The 22,816-nt window shown below is 41.4% G+C and overlaps 1 protein-coding gene across 8 annotated transcripts in view; it reads left to right on the top strand.

The window, feature by feature from the left end:
* The window catches only part of SLC37A1 (solute carrier family 37 member 1), a 124,228-nt gene that overhangs the window by 15,056 nt on the left and 86,356 nt on the right, over positions 1 to 22,816 (top strand). For 7 of the 8 annotated variants that reach the window (XM_077171244.1, XM_077171231.1, XM_077171221.1 and 4 more), the window contains 11 exons: positions 4,025 to 4,108; positions 7,910 to 8,020; positions 9,966 to 10,056; positions 10,956 to 11,018; positions 11,804 to 11,889; positions 12,483 to 12,531; positions 13,761 to 13,834; positions 14,659 to 14,737; positions 16,120 to 16,217; positions 18,068 to 18,120; positions 18,754 to 21,312. In XM_077171244.1, coding sequence (XP_077027359.1) covers positions 4,025 to 4,108; positions 7,910 to 8,020; positions 9,966 to 10,056; positions 10,956 to 11,018; positions 11,804 to 11,889; positions 12,483 to 12,531; positions 13,761 to 13,834; positions 14,659 to 14,737; positions 16,120 to 16,217; positions 18,068 to 18,120; positions 18,754 to 18,769 — 804 coding nt within the window. In that variant the 3' untranslated portion in view covers positions 18,770 to 21,312. Of the gene's footprint in view, positions 1 to 4,024; positions 4,109 to 7,909; positions 8,021 to 9,965; positions 10,057 to 10,955; positions 11,019 to 11,803; positions 11,890 to 12,482; positions 12,532 to 13,760; positions 13,835 to 14,658; positions 14,738 to 16,119; positions 16,218 to 18,067; positions 18,121 to 18,753; positions 21,313 to 22,816 lie in introns of those variants that run through there. The other variant, XR_013179787.1, reaches the window with a different exon arrangement.

Genomic DNA, 22,816 nt, shown 5'->3' on the forward strand with positions numbered 1-22,816 from the left:
AAGGCAACAAAAAGGGCATTAGGAAAACCAGCTGTGTGTAACTTCTCATGACAGAAATGTCATTCCTGGCCCAGTTTTGTTCAGGACTGTGCTCACAGGTCGATTTTGTTTCATGTTCCCTGAGACTCTGCTCTGTGTTTGTCTCTACTGCAGCCAAAATCTGGAGCAGTTCTTGCTTCAGGCTCCGAGGAGCCCTTGGGCAATCAGTTCTGCCACATTTCCAGGTATTTTTCTGGAATAGTAGAGGGCATTGGCAGAGCAGGCCATGAGGTTTCCCATGTCTGAGGGCAATCAGGGATGTTGGTGAAAGTCCCAAGGGAATCCCACATGGAAATTATCTGTACCTGTGGATTCATCTATGCCTTTTCTTTGCCAGTCTCACAGGGAAATTGTACAGGGTTGATTGCTCTTTTTTTACCCCCTAATGTTTTCAGATCAATGGAGTTTCACATTTTAAATGCTTTGAATAGGAACTGAAGACAACTTTTCTAGTCTGTGTTCTTTCCTCTTTTCCAGTTATTTTTTTAATCTTCATATGAAGCACTTCTGATAAAGCTTCTGATTGCTTTTGATAGTCTGTGGAACTCCTTATTTTATTCCTGTGGGACAAGGTGGGCTCACACTATGCTCTGTATTTTTCCTTTTTTTCCTCTTTCATGTCTTAGAAGTAATTTCTGTAAATTGTGAGAGTATTTGAAGTGACTCTCATTGCCTGCTGTTAAAGAGTCCCATTTTCCTTAGATTTTATATAGTTCAGAGCATTGTTTTTATAGAATATCCTGTTAAGCTTTATGGAAATAAGTATTAATTTGTTTCAAATACACTTTAACTGGAGAGAGCATAACTAAAGAGCTCCTCACAGTATATTGCTCATGTATCTCAGTGAGCTGGTGTGGAAAATTCTGACATGCAGTATCTACTTATCATGATACTTTTAACAAGTAATTTAGTATTTTAGGAGCAATTTCCCCCATTTGCAGAAAAGGAGGAGCATTTGACTCAGTCTTCACTAGAGCAGCAGCAAGGTCACTGCCCCAGGCTCATTCTCACTGTGTGGGATGAATTTGACCTCCTGTTTCCCTGGAAACCTCACTCTGCAGAGCAAAAGGCATCACTTCTTCCTTCCCTATTTCCATTTCACATCTGGAAATCTGGGAGGAGTTTACCACAGGGCTTCCCCACTTGCCTTGGACCCTTCTCAGATTGAGATTTGCCTTGTCCTGGGGAGCTTTATGTCATTGGAACTGCCCAAAGACTTCACTCCTGAGTGGTCTGCAAGGATTCTAAAACCTCGTGGAAGGGGCTCACAGCTTCTGTTCACCACAGACAGGTGGCCTTAGAAATTAAGGAATTTAATTAGGTAGGAGTTCAAGATGTCCAGATGTAGATGTGGTGATGACAGTTTCTGACTGTAAAGAGAAGTGAGTGCTAATTGAAGGGAGGTTGATGTAGTAAAATAGGGAAAAATATTTGATCTGTGTTGTACAAGAGATGGAATGGAATTTAGCAGGTGTAAAATACGTGCTGTCCTTTTTTTTTTTTTCAGTCATTCTGTTCAACCTGAACAACCTTTTGTGCTTTTGCAAATAGTTAGGAATTTTTTTTTTTTTTGAGGTATTAAACACACACACTTGCTTTTCTCCTAAGGCTGTGGCAGGTAATTTTGGCCAGATGTCCTGGGTAGGTGCAGGCAGCTCTGCACTAAAAACTAAATCTCCTTGTGGAAGAATGAGGCCAGTTAAATTTAAGCAGCTCTAAAATAAATGCTCAGCACAAGGGAAGGGTTTATATTAAGATTGAGAGATCACAGTCCTCTCTGTGTGATGCCAGTCTTGGATGAATTTGATCTAATGTTTATTTGCAGCATGGTCCTGAGCCCAATATTTCCACAGAGTTTGTAGTGGTGAGTAATCAGATTTCATTGAGCTGTCCAAAACCACAGATGGAGAGTCAGGCACAGAGCCTTGAGCGTGTGGTTCTTTCTCTTTATTCTCTGGTTTCCTGGGCTGTGCTTCATTTGCCTGAATTCATCTTGGCTCTGATTTACCCATCTGACATTTGTTTCCAGATAAATACTTGAGGTCAATAAAGTGCTTCTAAATGCTGGCATTGGAGGCTTAATCTTGACTTTCTGGAGGGCTGTACCTATGACAAATGCAAGTGAGAAGTCAGTGGGTGTTATTCAGAATTGCTGCACTTCCTTTATGAAAGTTTAAGAGGAGATTTGACTTTTTTTTTCCCCCTTTGGGAAATGTGATTTAGAACTGGTTTTATTGCTTCTCATATTTTCTCCCTGTGCCTTTTTCCCCCCATAGTTACATCATTTTCATACAAACTTGTCTTTGTACTCTAAGAACTTCCTTTGTCTCAACTTTGCATTCCCAGAAAACTTCCCTCCCTTAAACTCCTGCTGCAAAGTGCTTGTGCATTTAAAAATTACCAGGCTGCAATTTTTATCTCCTGGAAAGGAGGAAGAAGTTTAAGTATTAAATGTGCAGCCTCTCAGTCTAGTCCTTTTCCCCAGACATTTTCTCCTTAGTCTAGTAAATCTTATTTTTTGACAGTCAAATGAAAAAGTCATTCATTTTTCCTCTGCTGAGCTGCTGATTAAAAATGTAGATGACTTGTCTCTAGGTAATGGATTTTCTTCCTCGTGGATTCTTGTAAATCACATTTTTGACAAGAGCCAGATTTTCTGTAAGATAAAACTTAAAAATCTGTTTCATCAGACCCTGGGGGCTCGAGTGTTGTTGGTTGATTTTAAAGAATGCATGTCCAAAACTGCTTGTGCCTCAGCTCTGTACTGAGCTGCAGAATTGCCACAGTTTATCCTCAAAAGTATTTTTTCTTCTTAGAAGGATTTGATTGATGAAGGGAAATTTGTGTAAAAAATACTGAAATACACACTCTTGATTTTTTTTGGCAGGGGGGGAAGAATTACCCAGGAGATGGAAAGTTCGAAATATACACAATTATTTACAAAAATCAGTGATTGATTTTGAGCTGGAATGTTCAGTCAGGATTTGCATTCCTTTTTTATTTGTGAGCTTGAGGAGGGGGTTATTAGGGGCAGAGTTTGTAGGGCTTTTTATTGTTCTGTCTTGATTTTTTTTATTTTTCACTGTGGCATCCAGTGTTGGTTAGACCCTTCAGCATCTCATCCCTGAGCAATTCACAGTGCTTCTTTTGGACTTAGCAATAGGTTGTCCATACCTGACTGCAAGACTACTTTAGAGCTGTATATTTAATTCAGCAGACAAATCTGAGTGTCCCTGGTAAATCTTTTTAGACTAAAGATCTCCGAATGGTGTTTTCCAGTGAATTCCAGTGGTGTTTTCCAATGAATTTTGGTGTGAACTAACACAGGAATGTACTTGTTAATAAGTGAGGATAGAAAGTAAGTCCATCAGGTGCCTAAAATGTAGATTTTTGTGTCATTTTTTTCTTCTGGAACTTGCTGGAGTGATCAGACTCCTCATCAATACTCCTGCCCACAAGAACACAAGAATTTATGGGCTAAAAGAATTTAGTCTTAGAGAATATAAGCTAAATGGATGAACTTTTCTTTTAAAGGGATTAAGAGAGTGAAAAATCAAGGTTTTTATGAAACAAATCAACTTCTGTAGTTGCTGCTGGAATCATCTGCTTAAAGCAAAACTGAATTTGTAATGTCAGTAAGTTCAGTAGAGGAAAAAGCAGCTAAAGATGTTGAGAGGGGCATGACTGTGCTCTGAATTCAGCTCCTTCTGTATAAAACCAGTGTGAAATAAGCCTTCAGATCAATTTGTGAGTGCATTTTATGTCCATTGCCATAGGTCTTTGTAAGCACTTGAAAATCTCAAAACACACAGTCATCAAATGAAAGATGCTCCAGTTGGGGTTATGTTTCTGTTACAATGCACAACAACTTGTTCCAGAGAGATGATTTACAATAATGTAATCCTAAAAAATAATAATAAAAAAAAAAGGATAAAAAAAGCAGAAAAAATGAAAAAAAATAGGTTTTTTTGTTTTCTTTTTTCAGAGTTCTAAAACCTTCCTGAACGGTGCCTCTCGGTGCAGAATCCAGATGCCAACCTTAAATGCTAAGGAAAATGGCAAACCTCAGGTAAAATAGGAAATATTGCTGTAAAATAGCACAGAAGACTTCTTAAGGTTCACATGAAACATTTACTGTTTGTAAAGATTATTCCTCTTTTTATGATGCTGAAATCTGCTTCCATCTTCAGACACAAATGTAGCTTCAGAGGAGGGAACTGAGCATTAGCTGCCATAAATAATGCAAACTGAGCTGTTTGAGATGGCACTGCTTGCTCAATTGGTCTTTTTTATTTTGTGATCTTGACACAATTCCATCAAAAATAATGCACTGCAAAGTGCTTTAAAGGCAGCCCACTTGAAATATTTAAATTATGTATATTTGTCCCATCCTTGCAGTCTCACTTCTCTCTCTTTTCCTTTCAAAAGCTGTCTGTACCTAACAAGATTATATGTAGAAATGGAGAGTTCTAAATATACACAATTATTCACAAAAATCTTGCTTAAAACTCATAACCATAAGGGCTGCTATTTCTCACTAGAAAATGAATTCTGGACTTGCCCATTTTGTGGACAAAATAGCATTTTATCTTGTGATGGACTTGAACTGAAAATTTCCATTTGAAATTTTGTGTCTGTATTCAGTACACTTGGCACATTGTATCCTGAGAGGATAACTTTTTTTAAACTTCTTTCACACTTTTCCAGGAAAATAGAAACTTCCTGTTCTCTTTATCCTTTGCCCATAGAATAATAATGAGCATTCACAGGGTGGAATAATCAGTGTTGAGGAAAAAGTTTTGAAATTTTTGCTGAGGAAACACTTCAATACAGCTTAAACCCCCTCTGTACTGAGTTTATTATTTTAGTGTGAGCTGCCCAACAACAGTCTCCAGCACAAAACCCATTTGTGTTATTTCACAACCAGCTGGAAGGTAAGGGGAGATGTAAAAATACCAGCAGGTGTCTTTAGACAGGATGGAATTTACAGGAGAAATTCTTTTAAATGTATGGAAGAAAGGGTGGTGGAGCACTGGAATAAGTGAGAAGCTGTGACTGTTCCATCCCTGGAACTGTCCAGAGCCAGGCTGGATGGGGCTTGGAGCAACCTGGGATAGTGGAAAGAGGTGGGAATTGGATGATCTTCCATTCCTTTCCAGCCCCATCCAATCTGTGATTCTAAATCATGATTACAGAGCTAAAAACCCACAGAAATCAGCAAATCAGCAGACAGATTTCCTTTTTAACTCTGCTACTGCCACCCTGTGAAGGGTCTGGCCAGCCAAGGGTGAGGAACCTGCACCCCTGTCCCACTGTCTGGTGTCCCTTGGGAGCAGGACAGAGGGACAGCACAGACAATGAACTGGGGGAACTGCTGGCAATCCTGGGACTATCCCCCCTTCTCTCTCTTCCCTGCCAGCTGGGGAATGCTTGTAATACAGAGTCTCAACAAGGTTTAAAAATAATAAAATCACTAAATCCCCTTCTTTGTTGCTCTTTGGGGCTTCCTGATTTTCTGCCAGTGACAGAAGAACGGGTTGTTCTTGTCAGAGCCAAGCTGAACATCTTCCCCTTTTCATAGGGGTTATTTGGAGCTGATTTTCACAGGCAGCTTTTGAGCCTCTACAAACAGCAGATGTTCTGCATTTATGCCTTGGTCTCCAAGCACATTGGAATGGCAGCTTTTACTGGGTTTTCATTGACCTCTGCAATTACTGTAAAAAGGAAGCAAATACTCAGGATCTGCAGTGACTGAAAGCAGAATGTGGTTTTGGCTGCGTGACCTGAATAACTCTGTGCCTTCATTGCTGCTTGTGTTAGCTTGGCCTCTTAAAAATGACACAAAACTGGGGGATAATGAATCCTTCCCCAGAGATCAAGAGTGTGCCATATGCCTAATCATGCTCTAGACAAGTGGGCAAAGCTGTTCAAGTCATCTCTGCCAAGCACAAACTGCTGGGTTTATTTATCCTTTAGCTCTGTGCAGCATAAAAACCCCCAAATCATTGACAAAAGTTTCCAGCATGAGTTTAAATAAGTTATTTAGACTTTGGTCACCTCTGCTTCAATATTTACCCATTCCTCTAAAACAGATTGAGAGCTGCTTGTCTGAGAAATGAGCAGCATTGCCTCAGACAGTCCTGGCTGGGTTTGTTGTGCTGATTGTGCAGGAGATACTCAGACACCATCTAGAATCCACTGGGGAGCTTCACTGCTTAAACCCTTCTTTTTTTCCTTCTTTTTCTCCTCTCTCATGTTTTAAAAAATTTTAATAGCTTATGGTTTGAATTGGTGCTGTTAAAATAGTTCAAGTTTTGAAGTTGCTCCAGTAATTCAGAAGAGAAATATTTTTATGATGATGGAGTGACTCCTGGGCCATGACATAGGTCTGCAGGGCTATGTCAAAGGTCTCTAGATGTTTTTTTCTGTCTTTTGGTTAATGCTTTATCACCTGAGCCCAGACACTGGACTCTTGTATTTCCTGCATCCCATCTAACAATCATATCTAAAATTTGGATGCTGCATGGCATCTAAAACTATGCTGAGTGTCTGGGCTCAGGTGTCCAGATGGTTCCCTGGTGCCCTTTCCTAAATGATGTTATTTAAAAACTGAGTTTATTTAGAAACACTGAGTGTAAAATAGCAGAATTGAATTTTTCCAGCACTTATGGGTTTTTTCTTTCCCCATCAGCTTAGCAAATATTAATCCAAGTTTTCATCTTTGCAATAAGCACTGGAAATGGAACAGCCTGCTGTTATATCCTTTCTAGCCTACAGGCAAATATATATTTGAGGCTTAATTCTTCACTGAGGCTTTGTTCAGATGCTGAAGAATTAGGAGAAGGAAGACAGTGTGTGGAATACATAAATAGGAGAAATGCACAGCTTGGTAAAGCCTCTCAGCAAGCAGGTGACAGTGAGGATAGCTGCATCCCATCCTTTTTCCAAGTTGGAAAAGAAGTACTGAGGTCTATTTATACCTGATTTTTGGGGGTTTTTTTCTGTGTACAGCTGTAAGATGTAAATTTCCAGTTCTATTCTCAGAGTTCACTTCAGTCTGGTAGAGGATTAAAAATAACATAAACTCTCCTGGCTACACTGGGGTGGCTTGTTCTTGTGCAGTGGTAACTTGCTCCACAAGTATTCTTAGCAGCCAGTGGAGTTCTTGAAATAAAATCCTTCCTAGTACTAGAAAAGAACTGAGAATTCACAACTTGGGCAGTGCTGGTGAACTCCAGGCTTTTATATTTTGGGGATTGCAATGCTCAAATGGAACATATTTGAAAAAAAAAAAAAAAAAGTGATTGCTTAACAGAAAGCACTCACTGTCCATAACTCATGGAAAGATGGCCTGTACTTAGATCAGTCAGTAAGATGGTGTTACAGAGCCTGAAAAACTGGCTTAGTATTTGTACAGAAAGAAGATAATACATGATTTTATACAGAAATGTATCCTTGTAGAAATTCCTTTTACACAGTGTTGTAGGACTCAGTAGCTTGTCAGCTTTAATTAGACCACATTTATGTGGTGAGGTGAGGGAAGATTGAAACTGTTTTATTCCATGGAATGTATTCTTAATATGTGGGGGTTTTGCAACTTGAAATTGTTTTTCAATAGAACAGAAACTTGATTCTATTCTGGAGTGTTTGCACACAGATACCACCTGATATTCTGAATATAGTCTCTACTCTCTCTGTATACTCTGGCTATCCACACCAAGACATTTTTAAAAGCTGTCACTTTTTAAAAACTGTCATTTTTAAAAGCTATGCCAAATTAGGTACTTGTTTCTAAAAATCATTTTGGAGCTGTGTGATTTCTTGATACATACTTTGTTTTTGTTCTCTTCTCTCTCTTTACCTGTTGCAGGATGCAGAGATGCAGCATTTGCTCAGTGACAGTGAGAACAGCAGCGTGGCCACTGGGGAAGGAAGGCATGGGACATCAGCCATCAGCTTCCTTGGGGCCCTCAGGATACCTGTGAGTGCCTGTGCTGCTCCTCTTCACAATGAAGTTTTGCCTCAGAATCCATGTTTCCATGAAGTTCTGGGTGGGACACTGTGGTGGTGTTTGAGAGTCCCCAGGATGAGGGAAGAGATGAGAATCTTGACTCCATGTTTCAGAAGGCTGATTTATTATCTTATGATATATATTATATTAAAAGAAAATGATATATTAAAGCTATACTAAAGAAAGAGAAAGGAGACATCAGAAAGCTAGAAAGGAATAAATAATAAAAACCTGTGACTGCTCACAGCCTCGACACAGCTGGCTGTGATTGGTCATTAATAAAAAACAATTCAGATGCTGGGTAAACAATTCTCCAAATCACATTCCAAAGCAGCAAAACATGGAGAAGCTGAAGCTTCCCAGCTTCCCAGGAGAAGAAAGGGATTTTTCAGAAAATATGTCAGTGACAGGACAGTAGTGGGTATTAACTTGATATCACACTCTTGAAATGCAGGGGCTTTGGGCTTGATTAATTAGGAGGAAAGGAGGCTGAGAAGGGACCTCACTGTCCCTGCAGCTTCCTGAGGAGGGGAGGTGGAGGGAGAGCTGCTGATCTCTCTCTGAGAATGTTCAAGGGGCATTTGGATAATGACTTTATCAGTGTGCTTCACCTTGTGTCAGCCCTGAAGGGGTCCAGCAGTGGGACAGGGTGCTTGCTGTAGGTCCCTTCTGACTGAAATTGTTTATTCTGTCCTAAAGTCTGTTCTGAAAGTTGACTGAACCTAATGGCATGTACTTGTTAAAGGTGGAATAGCAAACTGAGTCCATAAGCACTTCTGTGTGTCAGAACTTCCTTTTATGGCTTCCCTTTTTACATTCCTCAGCATTGTTTTAAAAAACTTAAATCTTAAAATCTCTTGTCTGAGAAGTTTCAGGCAGCCCAAACATTTGGACTGCTGGTAAAGGAAAGGAAGTTTCCTCAAGGTCAGAACCTGTCATTTTTGATTTTCCTCTTGAACTGAAGCCTGAATGCAGAATTAGGATTATTTGCAGATTGATTTGGACCATGTGTAGAGTAAAAAAAAATCCTGCACCCAACCACTGTATTCCTGCATCTTCTCCTCATGTTCAGTCTGGTCCTCTACTGTTTTTCCTGTAGCAGAGTGGAAGTAGTGGGTGACAAATTGCTGCTGCTGCCACCTGGGATCTCTGAAACCCTGTGGGATTTGTCCTGCCTGGTGTTGGGAAGGGTCACAGCTGCATGTGGAGTGTGTGTGCTGTTCCTCAGGGTAACTGCAGCCCTCCATACCAGGGATTAAGGAAATCTGCTTTCAAACAAGAAGTTATCAGATGGTGAAGGGAATAAAGATGGGGTAGTTTAGCTGCAGCTCTGTGCAGTAAATGCACTTTTATGTGCTCAGCAGGAATGAGGATGGAGCAAGTTAGAGCTTTAACAGGTCATTGCTCAGTCTGTGATGTGCTCTTACCACATTCTGGTCTGAACTATGTTACACTGGCTTACAGGCTTTTTACAGAGCTGAACAATAAGGGAAAAATCTTGAACCCATCTGAAGGAAGGAGATAAAGAGCACAGAAATGTGCCAGTTTCTCTGGAACACACTCCAAACCTGCTATAATGCTGTAGAACAACTTTACTTAAGGGAAATAAGTGATGCAGGTGTTCCCAAACAGTGTAAAATCCTTCCCCTTCATTTCTGTGTTCTCTGCTCAGGTTATTCAGTACCATTTTAGTGTTCTCTCTTCAGGCAGTTCAGTACAATTGAAAGGAAACATGTAAGTAAAATACCACAGCCTGCTCAGAGTACAAGCTTTGTGCTCTCAGGGAAAAAATGCCTCTTGGGAATTCATGAGAGAAAAAGAAAAGCCTAAATGCTTGCTAGAAACCATTTTCATAATGGTCTGTGAAAGCAAATAGCTCTAAGATACTAACTCCCTGTTTTCATTGTTCTCTCAGGGAGTTGTGGAGTTCTCCCTTTGTCTCCTGTTTGCAAAGCTGGTGAGCTACACTTTCCTCTTCTGGCTTCCCCTCTACATCACAAATGTGGGTGAGTATTACAGGAAAGGGGTGCTGGATTATGGCTGCAGAGTCTCTGCAAATAGGAGCTTGGAATAAATAAGAAAATAAACATTACTGCTTCTGAAAGAGGCTTTTTTCTGCTGCAGTAGCAGGGGAGTTGTAAGTCACCAAGCAGGTTAATGAATTCAGTGCTATGAGAGGGCATTTTCAAAACAAGCAGAAGTCTCTGTAATTCAGTAATTCCAGGCATAAATGCTGTCTCTTTGGCTCTTGCAAACAAATCAAAAAGTTTTACTTTCTAACAATATTTAAGACTGAAGTGTCCTATTAAAACATACACAAAATAATGTAAATGGGTTTCTTTATCTGTCCAGTACTGCAGTTTTGATCTTTTTACACTTTTAGAGTGCAAGATGGACAAACTTCTTAGCAAGGTCTGTTGTGATAGAAGAAGGGTAATGATTTTAGACTAAAAGGGGAGAGATTTAGACTAGATATAAAGAAGAAATCTTTTGCAGTGAGGGTGCTGAAATGCTACAACAGGCTACCATAGAACCTGTGGATGCCCATCCCTGGGAACATTCCAGCTCAGGCTGGATGGAGCCCTGATCTCATTGAACATGTCCCTGCTCATAGCAGAGGGGTTGGACTGGATGACCTTTGAATATCCCTTCCAACCCAATTCTATAATTCTGTGATCATAAAAGTGGTAAAATGTCTCTTCCAGTGAGAGCAATTGCATTCAAAAGTCTGTATTGCTGAATACCTACTTCTGTTCTTATTTCTTTTACACAACATCACCTTATTGTGGATTATCTGAATGAAGAGTTCTGGTGTAAGATGCCTTTGCCCTGGCATTACAAGACTGCTGAGATTTCCATGTCTTGTAGTCCAGAAATGAGACAAATGTTTTGCTTCTCTCACCAGAGCATCTTGATGCCAAAAGAGCTGGGGACCTTTCTACGCTGTTTGATGTGGGTGGGATCTTTGGTAAGTTTTAATGTTATTTCACTCCTGATCACACCAGTTCAGGAAAGGCTCTGGTGTACGCAGCTTACATATTTTATAGCTCATATTCATTATTTGTACTGTAGGAGAGCAGCAGTAAAGGTGCTGAGCTGAGAGTTGAAAAGTGAAAATCTAGTAAAATACCTTCACAGCCAGTGCTGCTGTCCAGTACAGATCAGAATAGACAAAATATGGAATCTTTCATCTCCATCAGCTCTGGCCCATAAGTCCTGGTCACCACCTAGCAAAATACTTCTTTTTCTCAATCTAACTTAAGATTAGTGGTTAATTTCCCCAGGTGTTTTGGTTTGTTTTTTCCTTGATGCTTTATATAGATGTATGTCATAAAATTGGGAGATCATAATAATAATAATAATGACTAGGCTATTCCTGTATCATTTTCAGGGTGACCACTGAATAAATTTAAATGCCAATGCAGACAATTTAGTTTGTTTGCCTGGCTGCAGAGAACCATGTTTTCTCTTGCATGTGAGACCAGTGAGTGAATACCAGAACTCCAGCAGCAGGGCCATGTGGCACCTGGTAAAGGGCTTTTTGCCTTGGATATTTGAAATAAATAATAAGGAGAAACAATTTCTGGTTCTGTTGTCTTCAGGTCAAAAGTGGTTGGGTTCATGAGGATGTTGCTGTATGAATTGTGTAACTATGCAGCAAAAACCAATGGGTTCTGTTTAACTAAATTAAAGTTATGTCTTTTGTGCAAAACACACCCTGAATGTATTCCTCACACCTGTGTGTTCTTTCAGGTGGGATCTTGGCAGGTCTGATTTCAGACAGGCTGGAGAAGAGAGCATCAACCTGTGGAATGATGTTGCTGCTTGCAGCACCCACAGTAAGAGCCTGCCCCTGTCCCACAGCTGTGACACCATTCCCTGGACAGTTCTGCAGGCAGCATCTCCCAGCCTGGATCTAAAGAGTCCAGGCCAGATTAAAAACTGGCATGAAAAGTTGAGCAAGTACAGATATTGGGGCTTAACAAGCTTGTTTACTAAACAAGTCTTCTGTATGAAAAGTTTCACTCTCTTGTAAAATCTGATGTTTAGTTGTTAGCCAGAATTGTAGGCTAAAATTTCTGAGCTGTAATTGTTGGAAAACTAGCAGATTGACATGAGAGAGACATTTTTATTTGATGTTTTTAATGAGTTGTATTCTGTGCTGTGTTAAAGCTGCAATTGGAGATTTAAAATTGAGTGGTCTCATAACACTCTTCTTTCTTAAAAGACATAGAGGAATGGGATTCTACCCCTTATCTCCCTTCTGTGTCCAATCAAACAGTCCTTCTACTGTGGCCTGAAAGGGTTTAGTAAAACCTGGAACTTTCATGTAATGCCAATTAAAATATCTTGTAGTTAACATGGGGCAAATGGGGAACCCAGGATTAGTCCATATGTTGGTATTCTGAGTGCTTGTTTATTCTCTTCCCAGCTCTACATGTTCTCTGCAGTCAGTAAAATGGGCCTTGAGGCTACTGTAGGTGAGTATTTTTAAATTATTCTGCCTAGCTTTCTATGAACTTTGATGCTTTTTCTATTTTATCTTTTGTTTTCTATTTTATCTTTTCCTTAGAGGAGCAAGTATGGAATAAAATTCTTAAATTTGGTCTTGTAGGCTTTTTACAGGTTGAAGTAGGAAGATAGAAAATCAGTAAGAGATGACAAGAGAACAGATCTAATTAATATCATTAGTCTTCCTGGAGCTTGTTGTGTCAGCACAGGCTTTTTTATATCCCTTGTGTCAAATGTCAGAGATGTTTAAATATTGCCTGTAGTGCTTTTGACAGCAGCATTAACTTCACTTGAGTAGGCAGAATTCACCTGTGGCTTTGTGTGTGTGCCCTCAAACCAGAAATGGAAGCAGGAGGGAGGCAGTGCTGTCTCACCTGCCTGAAGGGCTCCTTCACTTTCAGGGTCCTCTGCTGCTCTACAAGGAGAGAAGGGACTTGTGGGTGTATCTTGTGAGCACCCCCTGCCCTCATGGCAGTTTGGGCAAATATTCCCCTTTCTGTGGCCTCCCAGGATCACTAAAGACCCTGGGAAGTGCCTTTTGTCTCAGCCCCATCTGCTGGTACATTTGAGAATTCACATCATGGAGTGAGCGCTGAAAAGAGAGAGGAAGGGATGCTGGTTTTCTTTCTTTCTTTCCCAATTTTGGGTCAGGGGAGCCAGGGAAGGATTAAACCATTTGGGAGCCATGGGCTGTGCTGTCCCCTGTTTTTATGGTGAACAGTTTCTTATTCAACTCTGTGGCATTCACATTCTCTGAAAAATCCCTTTGCCCAGGATTTTTCTCCTGGGAAGCTGAGAAGCCTCAGAGAAAAAGGAAAACAATTCTTATCTCATTTGCTTCTCTTCTGTTTTGCTCATGTGGAATGTGTTTGGAAATTGTTTACCCACAGGTGATTGTTTCATTGGATTCTGCTGTGAGTTGTTTTCACTCTTTGGCCAATCAGGGCCAAGCTGTGTTGAGACTCTGGAGAGAGTCACCAATTTTCATTATTATCTTTTTAGCATTCTTCTGTATCTTTTCTGTATTCTTCAGTATAGTTAGTTTAGTATTTTTTAATATAATATGGTATCATAAAATAATAAATTAGCCTTCTGAGAACATGGAGTCAGATTCATCATTCCTGCCCTGGGGCACCCTGCAAATACAATACAACTCACATTTTCTTCTTCTTTTTTTTTTTTTTTTAACTTGGAACAGTGATGCTGCTTATCAGTGGTGCCCTGGTGAATGGCCCTTATGCCCTGATCACCACTGCTGTCTCTGCTGACTTGGTGAGTTTGGCTTTCCCTGTGACATTTGGCCTCCAGGAGAGCCCTTTGACTTCTGCAGGGTCACCAGGGAAGGGGCTGCATTGGCCCAAAGCAAAGGAGTAAGGAGATGGAAAAAGGAAATGCTAAACTCAGCCACTGAGATTTGCTTTAGAATTTGTGTTTTAGTGTGAGTGCCATGCTTTTGAGAGGCTTCTAAATTATTCTTGACCACTCACAAAACTGTGGGTGACAGCCCAGAGTGAGTCTGAAGGCTTGCATGCAAAGCCTGGCCTCTGTGCAGGTGCCTTGGCCCCGTTTATATTTTGCATTTTTAAATGATTAGGGGAGCTGTAGCTGTGTGAGACATGAGCTGGTGATTTAATTCCCACCAGAAAGTTCTATCTGGCACAGACCTTAACACAAGTAAAGGTGTGTGAAAATAAAAAGTCCAGGTACTTAAGCTGCCAGCACTTCCAGCAAGATCAGGTCAGCCAAGTCACAAATACCATGTGAAAACACCAACATTGCTCAGCAGGGAGACTTTGGAAGTTTGTTTTGTAATGTGTTGGTTCCTTAGGGCACCAAGCAAGAGACAAAAGTCCTCTTATTGTCTTAAATGCAGGGATGTTTTAAATACAGGACAAGGAGCAGGGCAGAAATCTCCAGGCATCCTCTGGAGCCCTGCCCTTGGCCTGGAGGTGTTGGCAAGGTGACCCCAGGCAATGCCCACTTCATCCTTGGCCTTGAGGCATCTCCCCAGCACAGAGCCCATGGGAGGGGTGGGAGATGGGTGCTGTTATCAGGGCTCAGCTCAGCGTGGGGCTGAGCCATCTCTGTCCCCCCAGGGTACCCACAAGAGCCTGAAGGGGAACGCAAGGGCCTTGTCCACGGTGACGGCCATCATCGACGGGACAGGATCTGTGGGTAAGCCAGGGCCACCTGCCCCAGCTCTGACAGCTTACAACAAAGCATTTCCAAAAAACTGGGCTCTTCAGGTCACATTTGGCCAGGGCTCAGAACAGTTTTGGAAATGGGGAATAGCACAAACTTCACGTGAAACCTCCAGTGGTCCCACAGCTGAGGGGGGAGGAAGGGGGGTGTCACTGATGTATTTTCTGAAAAATCCCTTTGCCAGGAACTTTCTCCTGAGAGGCTGAGAGGCCTCAGAAACGAAATGTAAACAATGATTATCTGATTGCTTAGAATGTGGTTTGGAGGGTGCTTCCCAACAGGTGCACTTTGATTGGTTCCATGTGAATTGCTTTTCCTTGATGACCAATCATGGTCCAGCTGTGTCAAGACTCTCTGGTCAGTCACAAGATTTTATTCTCACTCCTTGCTAGCCTTCTGATGTCTCCTTTCTCCTTCTTTAGTGTAGTTTTGGTATATCATTTTCTTTTAATATAATAGAATATCATAAAATAATAAATCAGCCTTCTGAAACATGGAGTCAAGGTTCTCATCTCTTCTCTCATCCTGGGGACCCTCAAACACCACCACAGGGGGGGATCACTGTGATGCCTTAAGTTTTAGCTTTCATATTTTCCAGGTTATGTACTGCATTAGTACAGAACTCTGAACTTCATATAAAGTGTTAGCAAGTTCTCTTTGCAGTTTAATTAGATAAAACAATCCTTTTCCAGCCCCAGAACCAAGGACACTGTTGCAGGTTCAGGCCCAAAAAGTGCAAACAACAGGGAACTGATGAGAGCAATCTGGGAGGATGGGACTGCATAACCTGGAGCTGTAATTGGACAATTAACCCCAACATGGAAATGGACCAAAACATAAAAGTGTGAAAACTCATGGCCATCTTAGGTGTAGCCCCAGCCAGGCTCTTGTACTGCCCAAGGTGTATCCTTTGAAGGCCTTTTAATAAATCCCTGCTTTATTCCTTTGATACTGTCTAGCCTCTGTCCAGGCAGCCTCTCAAAGCATCAACTGGGCACAGACAGCAAAAGGAGATGGCACTGGGCTGTCCTGGGATCAGGGATATTTTATTTATGCCCTCCATGTGGAAGGGAAAACGGAGTAAAATTCAGCTTAATACAGGATGAGCATGTTGTTGAGCCAAAGGCAGATGTTTATCACACATCTAACTCCTCCAGCTCCCCATCTGTACCAGTAATGTTTTTGCACTTACTGGGACTTTTTAATACATCAGGTTTAATACTGAGTTAACTAGGTGGAAAAATGGATACTCTAATTCAGAATAACTGCATTTCAGTTCAGTGAGTCTTACATTGCACAGTTCTGGCAGTATGTAATATAAAATACCAAAATAAAATGCCAATATTGTATTTCAGGTGCAGCTTTGGGGCCTCTCCTGGCTGGCCTTATTTCTCCTTCTGGTTGGAACAATGTGTTTTACATGCTCATGGTGGCAGATGCATGTGCCTTGCTAGTAAGTCTAAAAATTTAGATGATGTGTATTTCCTCTCTGCTAAACTATCCCAAAATGCAAATTGTCCTTTTGCCATTTCAATATCCTGTATTGTATTAGACTTCCAGTGGTGTAGGAGATTTTCAGTCTAACAGCAAATTTGCTTGTTTTGAAATTCTTATCTAATTTTAATCAAAAGTGCAGATCAGTTCTGATGAACTTCAATTCCTGAGCAAATATCCAGCTGTTAATTGCTGGCTGAGCAGCTTAGAGCAGGCATAATTCAAGTAAATCCTCACATTTAGACCTAGAAATTGCCTCAGATTCCACTCATGGAACAATCACTTCTGTTGCCTTTAAAGCCAGTTTCTCAAAGCCATAAAAACTATTTCCTACATTGCTGTATCACCAAAATCACCCTGATAATGAAGCTGTTGAAAGTTAATGCATCACATTTTCCAGATGGGCCCTGAGACAGCTGTACTAAATTAGATGAAGAACTGGCAGTCCTGGCTTTTGACAGTAGCCAGGAGCAGATGTTTGGGGCAAGAAGAGAAGAGCACACAGGTGCTGGCTTGGTCCAAAGCACTGAGCTCTGGGCTCCTGCAGAGGAACTGAGAATGTCAGACCATTGCCTTCCTGACACTAGAAAATCAGGAAGCCATTGAGCTACAACTGAGGCTTTTTTTTTTCCTAAATATAATTTAAACCCCAATTTTAAAACTAATTTTTTCATGGTTAGGGGTATATATTAAATATATATAATATATATAATAAATATATATTTTTTCATGTTTAGGAGTGTAAATTAAATAAATAAATTAGGTAAGTTGATAGCTGAAGTGTGTTGCCACTGGTAGTCAGCAGCTTGTTTCAGTATTTGCTATTTCATGCTGCAGAGTGAGGCTTGGGAGGTTGTCATATTTTTCCTAGATAAAGTTAACGTTGTTTTTCTCTTACAGTTATTGATTAAAGTGAAAAAAATGTCACATTTCTTTGAGGACTCAATTAAAACACCTTTGCAAAGCTCTGGTTTTAAGAGGTTTGGCTCTGCAGTTGCAATAAATCCTTTTTTGCATAAGTGTTCTGCTTTTCCTGGTTTTTGCAGTGCAGCACATGGATACCTGTGTTCAAATGTTATTTCTCCAAGGGTACCTGGAGAGGGCTTTATCCTCTTATGTGCCATTCAGTTCTGTCATTCTTGGCCACTTCTGTGCCTCTGAAAATATTTAACTTCTTAATACATTCATACTTACAACAGTGAGCAAACTTAATTTACCACAGTGAGATTCTGAGGATGATGTAACCTGAAATAGTGAGGAGCCCTGAAAGCTCCAATTCTGTCTTTAATGTACATGAGAACCATCCAATTGTATTTGTGAAATCACTTTCCTGCTATTATCTGAATAATCCTTTTAAAGTGCATTGAAATCCCTGATGCTGCACAGACAACTAAATGTGAACTGCCTGGACCCACCTTGACTAATTGTGGGAATAAAGCTTTTCACACACAATTGTTTTTGCAAATAGCAGCTAAAATTTCTTTCTGACACGTTTTCTTGAAGCCTCGGGGTCCCTCTGCTGGTTTCTTTACACATTTGCTGGTAAAGTAAAACCAGAAAACCATTGTGGTTTTTATAAAGAAATTGATCTCTCAGATGCAAAAAGGAAATTATTTTCCTCTTGGCTGCTTGTTGTGAAAGCTCCTCTACCAAACATTACTGAGCATCTCTAAATCTTTATTTTTTTTAAACCCAGTTCAGCATTGCAGGGTGATGTTTCAAATGAGAAACTCTCCAAATAACAATGAGTAATTCTGCTTCTTGTTTATCTGGATGATACTAAAGGAGATTTTGTGGTTGTTTTTGCAGCTCTTACTCCGTCTTATCCAGAAGGAACTTCAGTGTCATGCAGATCACACCCTGTAAGTGTTTTTTATGGCTGCTGCTCTTGAGTAACACCTTGAAAACACATTTCTAAGCCTTCCATATATAGCCATAAATGATCATTAAGGGTGGAAAAGACCTCCAAGATCAATTCCAACCTTTGTCCCATAATACCTAAATGTAGACTGGACATGTTAAGGTTTGTGCAGATCCATTTCTGTCTGGTTTAATTCTGCTTCAAAAGAGTAACCTCAGTTTGATGTTTTCAAACCATGGACATTTTCCTTTAGAACATCTATCAAAAAATATCTTAAAACACCTCTGTCACAGTCTCTTGTTTGTGGGGGCTTTTTTTTCCCAAAATATTTAATCCTCCATGGGTTTCGTTGTGCAGGTGGGGAATTGCCTGCCCTGTGTTTAATAATAGTTTAAAATGTAACTTTTTCCAAAAGCTCTCCTTAAAGAAAAGGCTGACTCTGAATTTCAAACTGAGAAAAAAAGAATTCACTGAATCCAGACACAAAAACTAAATCGAGCCCCTTGATTGTAGAATATTGGAGAAGTAAAATGGAGAGAATAGAAAAATGCACAGCAGGGGCTGGACTCTGCCTTTTGGTGTCAGTTCTGCCTCACACCTCAGCTTTTCCTGCCTGGTTGCTTTTCTCCCCCAGGTTCAAAGAGCACTGAGCTAGCAGAGCTGGGATCAGGAGTGTGCCAGTGGATGGAGCTGCTCCCTGAAATCCCAACCCCATGGGACACCTGATTGTGTGTTTGAAGGCTCTCTGGGTGGTGAAGAGCCTTGCAGGTTTGCTGGGGGCAGTGTGAGACATGGTGAATCCCTGGAGCTCTGATTTTTGCACATGAATAAGTACCTCAGGATGGCCACTGCTCATCACAGAAGAGATGGGGACTTGGGGAAGGTTTCAGCAGCATGCCTCAACTGAGCCAAAGAGAAATACCAAGTGCCTTTTTTCTTTCTTTTGATAGGATGTTTTTAATTGAAACTATGAACTGTGTAATTGCCAACAATCAAGGCAAAGCTAGAGCAGGAGGAAGTTGAAATTTCAACAGTGTGTGAGTGACTGTGCCAGGGTCAGTGAGCAATGTGTCCCTTATGTCATCTGTGTACACTGAGAGCATCACTTTATAGAGGACAATATCAGCTGGCTGTGAAGATGTGCTGCCATTAGGGTTTGAAGCTGCTCACACAATAATCACCTGGCTGTGTTATGAGTGTTTAGCTACAGTTCTACTTCCCAAGGACAGCATCCAGCCTTTTGGTAGGTTAGAAAATAGAATTTACTCTTGCTGTGTACTGCAGTTAGCAGTTTTCACAGATCCTCTGGATGGATGTTAGTCCTCCATTAGGATGATGCAAAAAAAATTAAAAAAAAAAGAGTCCTGAGTAACAAAAAGCAGTTTATGAGTCAGAATTTCCAGTGGGGGCTCTAATGATTTTTCAGGGCATTATAAAATGGTTGTGCATTTTAACTTCCCTGCCAGGCTGGGCTGACATGAGAAGGGTTTCTTTGGGGTGGCAGAGAGCTGTGAGCTGAGCTGTGTGAGCAGCACAGGACTGAGCAGGGGGAGCTGCTCTGGTGCCCACTGGCACAGGGGTCCCTGTTGGTTTCCAATGCTGGTGTATGCACGTGGAAATCATCATCAGATCTGGGCCTTAATATCCAGAAATCTCTCTCAAGTGGCTCTGGGTTTCAGATTTGGAGCCAAAATATCAGAGAAGAAAAATTACCTGTGTGGGTGGTAGTTTGTAAGAGAACATTTGAGTACCTAGTGCTACCCAGAAAATAGATGGTGTAATGTGTTCAGAACATATAATTTCTTTGTATAGCTGTCTGCTTTGCAAACAGAATGTTTCTGTGATTTTATTTTGCCTTTTTTAAGATGTACAAAGTGAAAAGAAGTCTTTTTTTGTATGGGGTGTTTATACTTAAATCACAAAGATTAGGTAATTTAAACTGTGTGTTATCCTTAACTGTATTTATTAAAACTCTAGGCCTTTGTCTTGCTCTATGCTCTTTAAGTTTTGTGAGACAGTGCAAGAGTCTTTACACTTGATTAGCAAAACACTTCAAAAGCCCTGCAAAATATTCAGGAATGTCCCATCAGCTGCTGCTAACACGTAATTTCCAGGGCTGTTTTGTACCTGCTCAGTCTTTGAGTTGCTTCTGCTGGTTTGTGCTTCATGCTTGACCTGGGCAGTGTCAGGCTGGGCTCATTTTTAGCTGTTGAGCTGGGCAGAGGTGCAGGGATGACCCCACAGGGACTTGGGGAAGGTGCCAGGTCCTTGCAGGGAGCTCTAGGAGGGTCCTGTCCCTGCACTTTATGGATGGAAGGTTGACTTCACATATTTGGAGTGAACCAGGGGGGATTCTCAACAACTGAGCTCAGAAATCTGTGCTGTGCTTGGGCTGTGGTTAAATGTGTCACAATTGAGCAGCAGTGTTACTTGGAAGGGTTTCCACCCTCCTGGAATGGGAAACTGCTCCTGGAATGTCCAACTGCTCCTCACTCAACCAGGCTGAACAGGGGGCACTGCTGGAACAGCCTCTGATGGGGCAAAAATAACATTGCAAGCCCAAAACAGCTGTCCTGGCACAACTGCAGTGCCTGTGTGGGGAGGAAGAGATGGAGGGAGGATCACTTTAGCTGGGGATTCCAGTCCCTTTCCCCAAAAATATGTGTAGAGCTTTATACTAGTTTATTGAAACAGTTCAAGCTCTGCTGTGCTCAGATTTTGAGAAGCTGTTCCCTGTGGGCTGAAGTGTGATGTTAAAAAGCTTTTGGTTGTATTTCTGAAGATATTTAAGTGTGTTTTGGGTTTTACTTGTTGGGGCTGCTGCTGTTATTTATTTATTTATTTGAATAGCTTTTGCACTGCAGTGGCTTGGGTATGGGGTAATGACAGATTACATTTCAGTTCCTCCAAGATACAAATTTGCTGGACAAAAAGATTTGTTTTTCTATTTTAAAAAACCCTGAAGGTCCCCCAAATAGTGAATAAACTGTGTGTTTTGTTAGTATCAGATGTTTATATCTGGAAATGGGCAAGACTGACAAAATTTTGTATGTCAAAATGTGAGTGACCAGTAGGTACAGCCAAAATTAAATGTGTCTGCAGGGTTGGTTTGTTGTTTATTTTTTAATGCTGATTATTGTGATTTTTATCCATTCACCATCCTGTATTGAATAAAAATAGATTCTATTCTAAACAGAGAAGTGTTGAGTATTTTATCTTTTACCATCTCCATGAAGAAATGCTCCATTTATTGGTTGGAAGGACAAACATCCCTGCTGGGACTGTGTCAAATTTGGGCTGAGTGTGGCTCCTGTGGTGAATTTTAAGGTGACTTTTTTTGTTGTCTGCTTTGCTCTTCAGTGTATATAGAATTGACATGGAAAAGCTTCATCCTTTATCTCTAGCACTGCTCATCTCCAACATTTATTGTCTTGATTCTGTAAGAATGTTTGAGGGTTTTTTGTGCCTCTGCCTGACATACAATGTCCAAACCACAGATGCACTGGGGGAAAAATGATTGGAAAGGAAACCAACTTCTGGTTACAGAATTTCTGATCAAAATGTGCCTGAGGTCCCTCCTAGGAATAGGCAAATAATAGCTGGGGTGCTTTATAAAAGAAAGGAGACTGAAATCCCAGTTTCTGTTCTGCCTGATGGGGAGCAGGAGCCTCCCTTGTGAAAATCTTTGTGAAAGCCTGGCTGTTGCTGGACAGGCTGAGGGGGGTTTGTCTCTGTGTGTGGAAGGGTTTGTAGGGTGGGAAGAAGGTAAATGAGTAGCAGGGACAGCAGTGCTGTGCTCATAAATTGCTTTGTGACTCCTTTTGCCTGTAAGTTCTACAAACCCCCTCCGTGCACCAAGACTTAATCCCGTGTGTTTTGCTAGTAAGGGAAATTCCAGAGGGGATTCTGCCATTCCTTTAAGGAGATTATTGCATGTGCTTCTGGCATAGCATCCTTAGAATGGGATGGGAATCCTCCACGAGTGCTGTGCCAGGGCTGTGCTGCCTCAGACTCTGGCTGAACTCGTGCTTGGGCTCAGTTCTTTGGTTGCTGCTGGAAGGTTTCTGCAGCAGCTGATGCCTGGGCTGGTTTGTGCTGCTCAGGATTAGGCAGGTGTAAGAGGGTGTAAATTAAACCAGAGGGTGTTTAGAGTTGTTGGAGGCTGATGGATTTCATACAGAATTAATTTGGGGAAGATTTACCAGAATTCTATCAAATGACGAGGCCCAGGTTGGGTGATGGTGGCAATCTCTGCTCTGAACTAAATGTATGGCCTGTGTATGATGTAAATGTTAGATTAGATTATGTCATGGTTTGTCCCAAGCTCTGACAGGATCTTCTGATTGCTGACCTGTGCCCTTTTCACCTTGGAGCAAGGCTAGTTTGGTTTTGTTTTGAGCCAGCCAGGGGATGGTGGGGACACTCCTGCCCTGCTGTCACAGCCTGCAGGGATGCTGGGGACATGGGACATGTCCTGCCCTGCTGTCACAGCCTGCAGGGATGCTGGGGACATGGGACACTCCTGCCCTGCTGTCACAGCCTGCAGGGATGGTGGGGACAGGGGACACATCCTGCCCTGCTGTCACACCTGGCAGGGATGCTGGGGACATGGGACACTCCTGCCCTGCTGTCACAGCCTGCAGGGATGCTGGGGACATGGGACATATCCTGCCCTGCTATCACAGCCTGCAGGGATG

The sequence above is a fragment of the Agelaius phoeniceus genome, chromosome 2, assembly GCF_051311805.1.
Source record: "Agelaius phoeniceus isolate bAgePho1 chromosome 2, bAgePho1.hap1, whole genome shotgun sequence".
NCBI lineage: Eukaryota > Metazoa > Chordata > Aves > Passeriformes > Icteridae > Agelaius > Agelaius phoeniceus.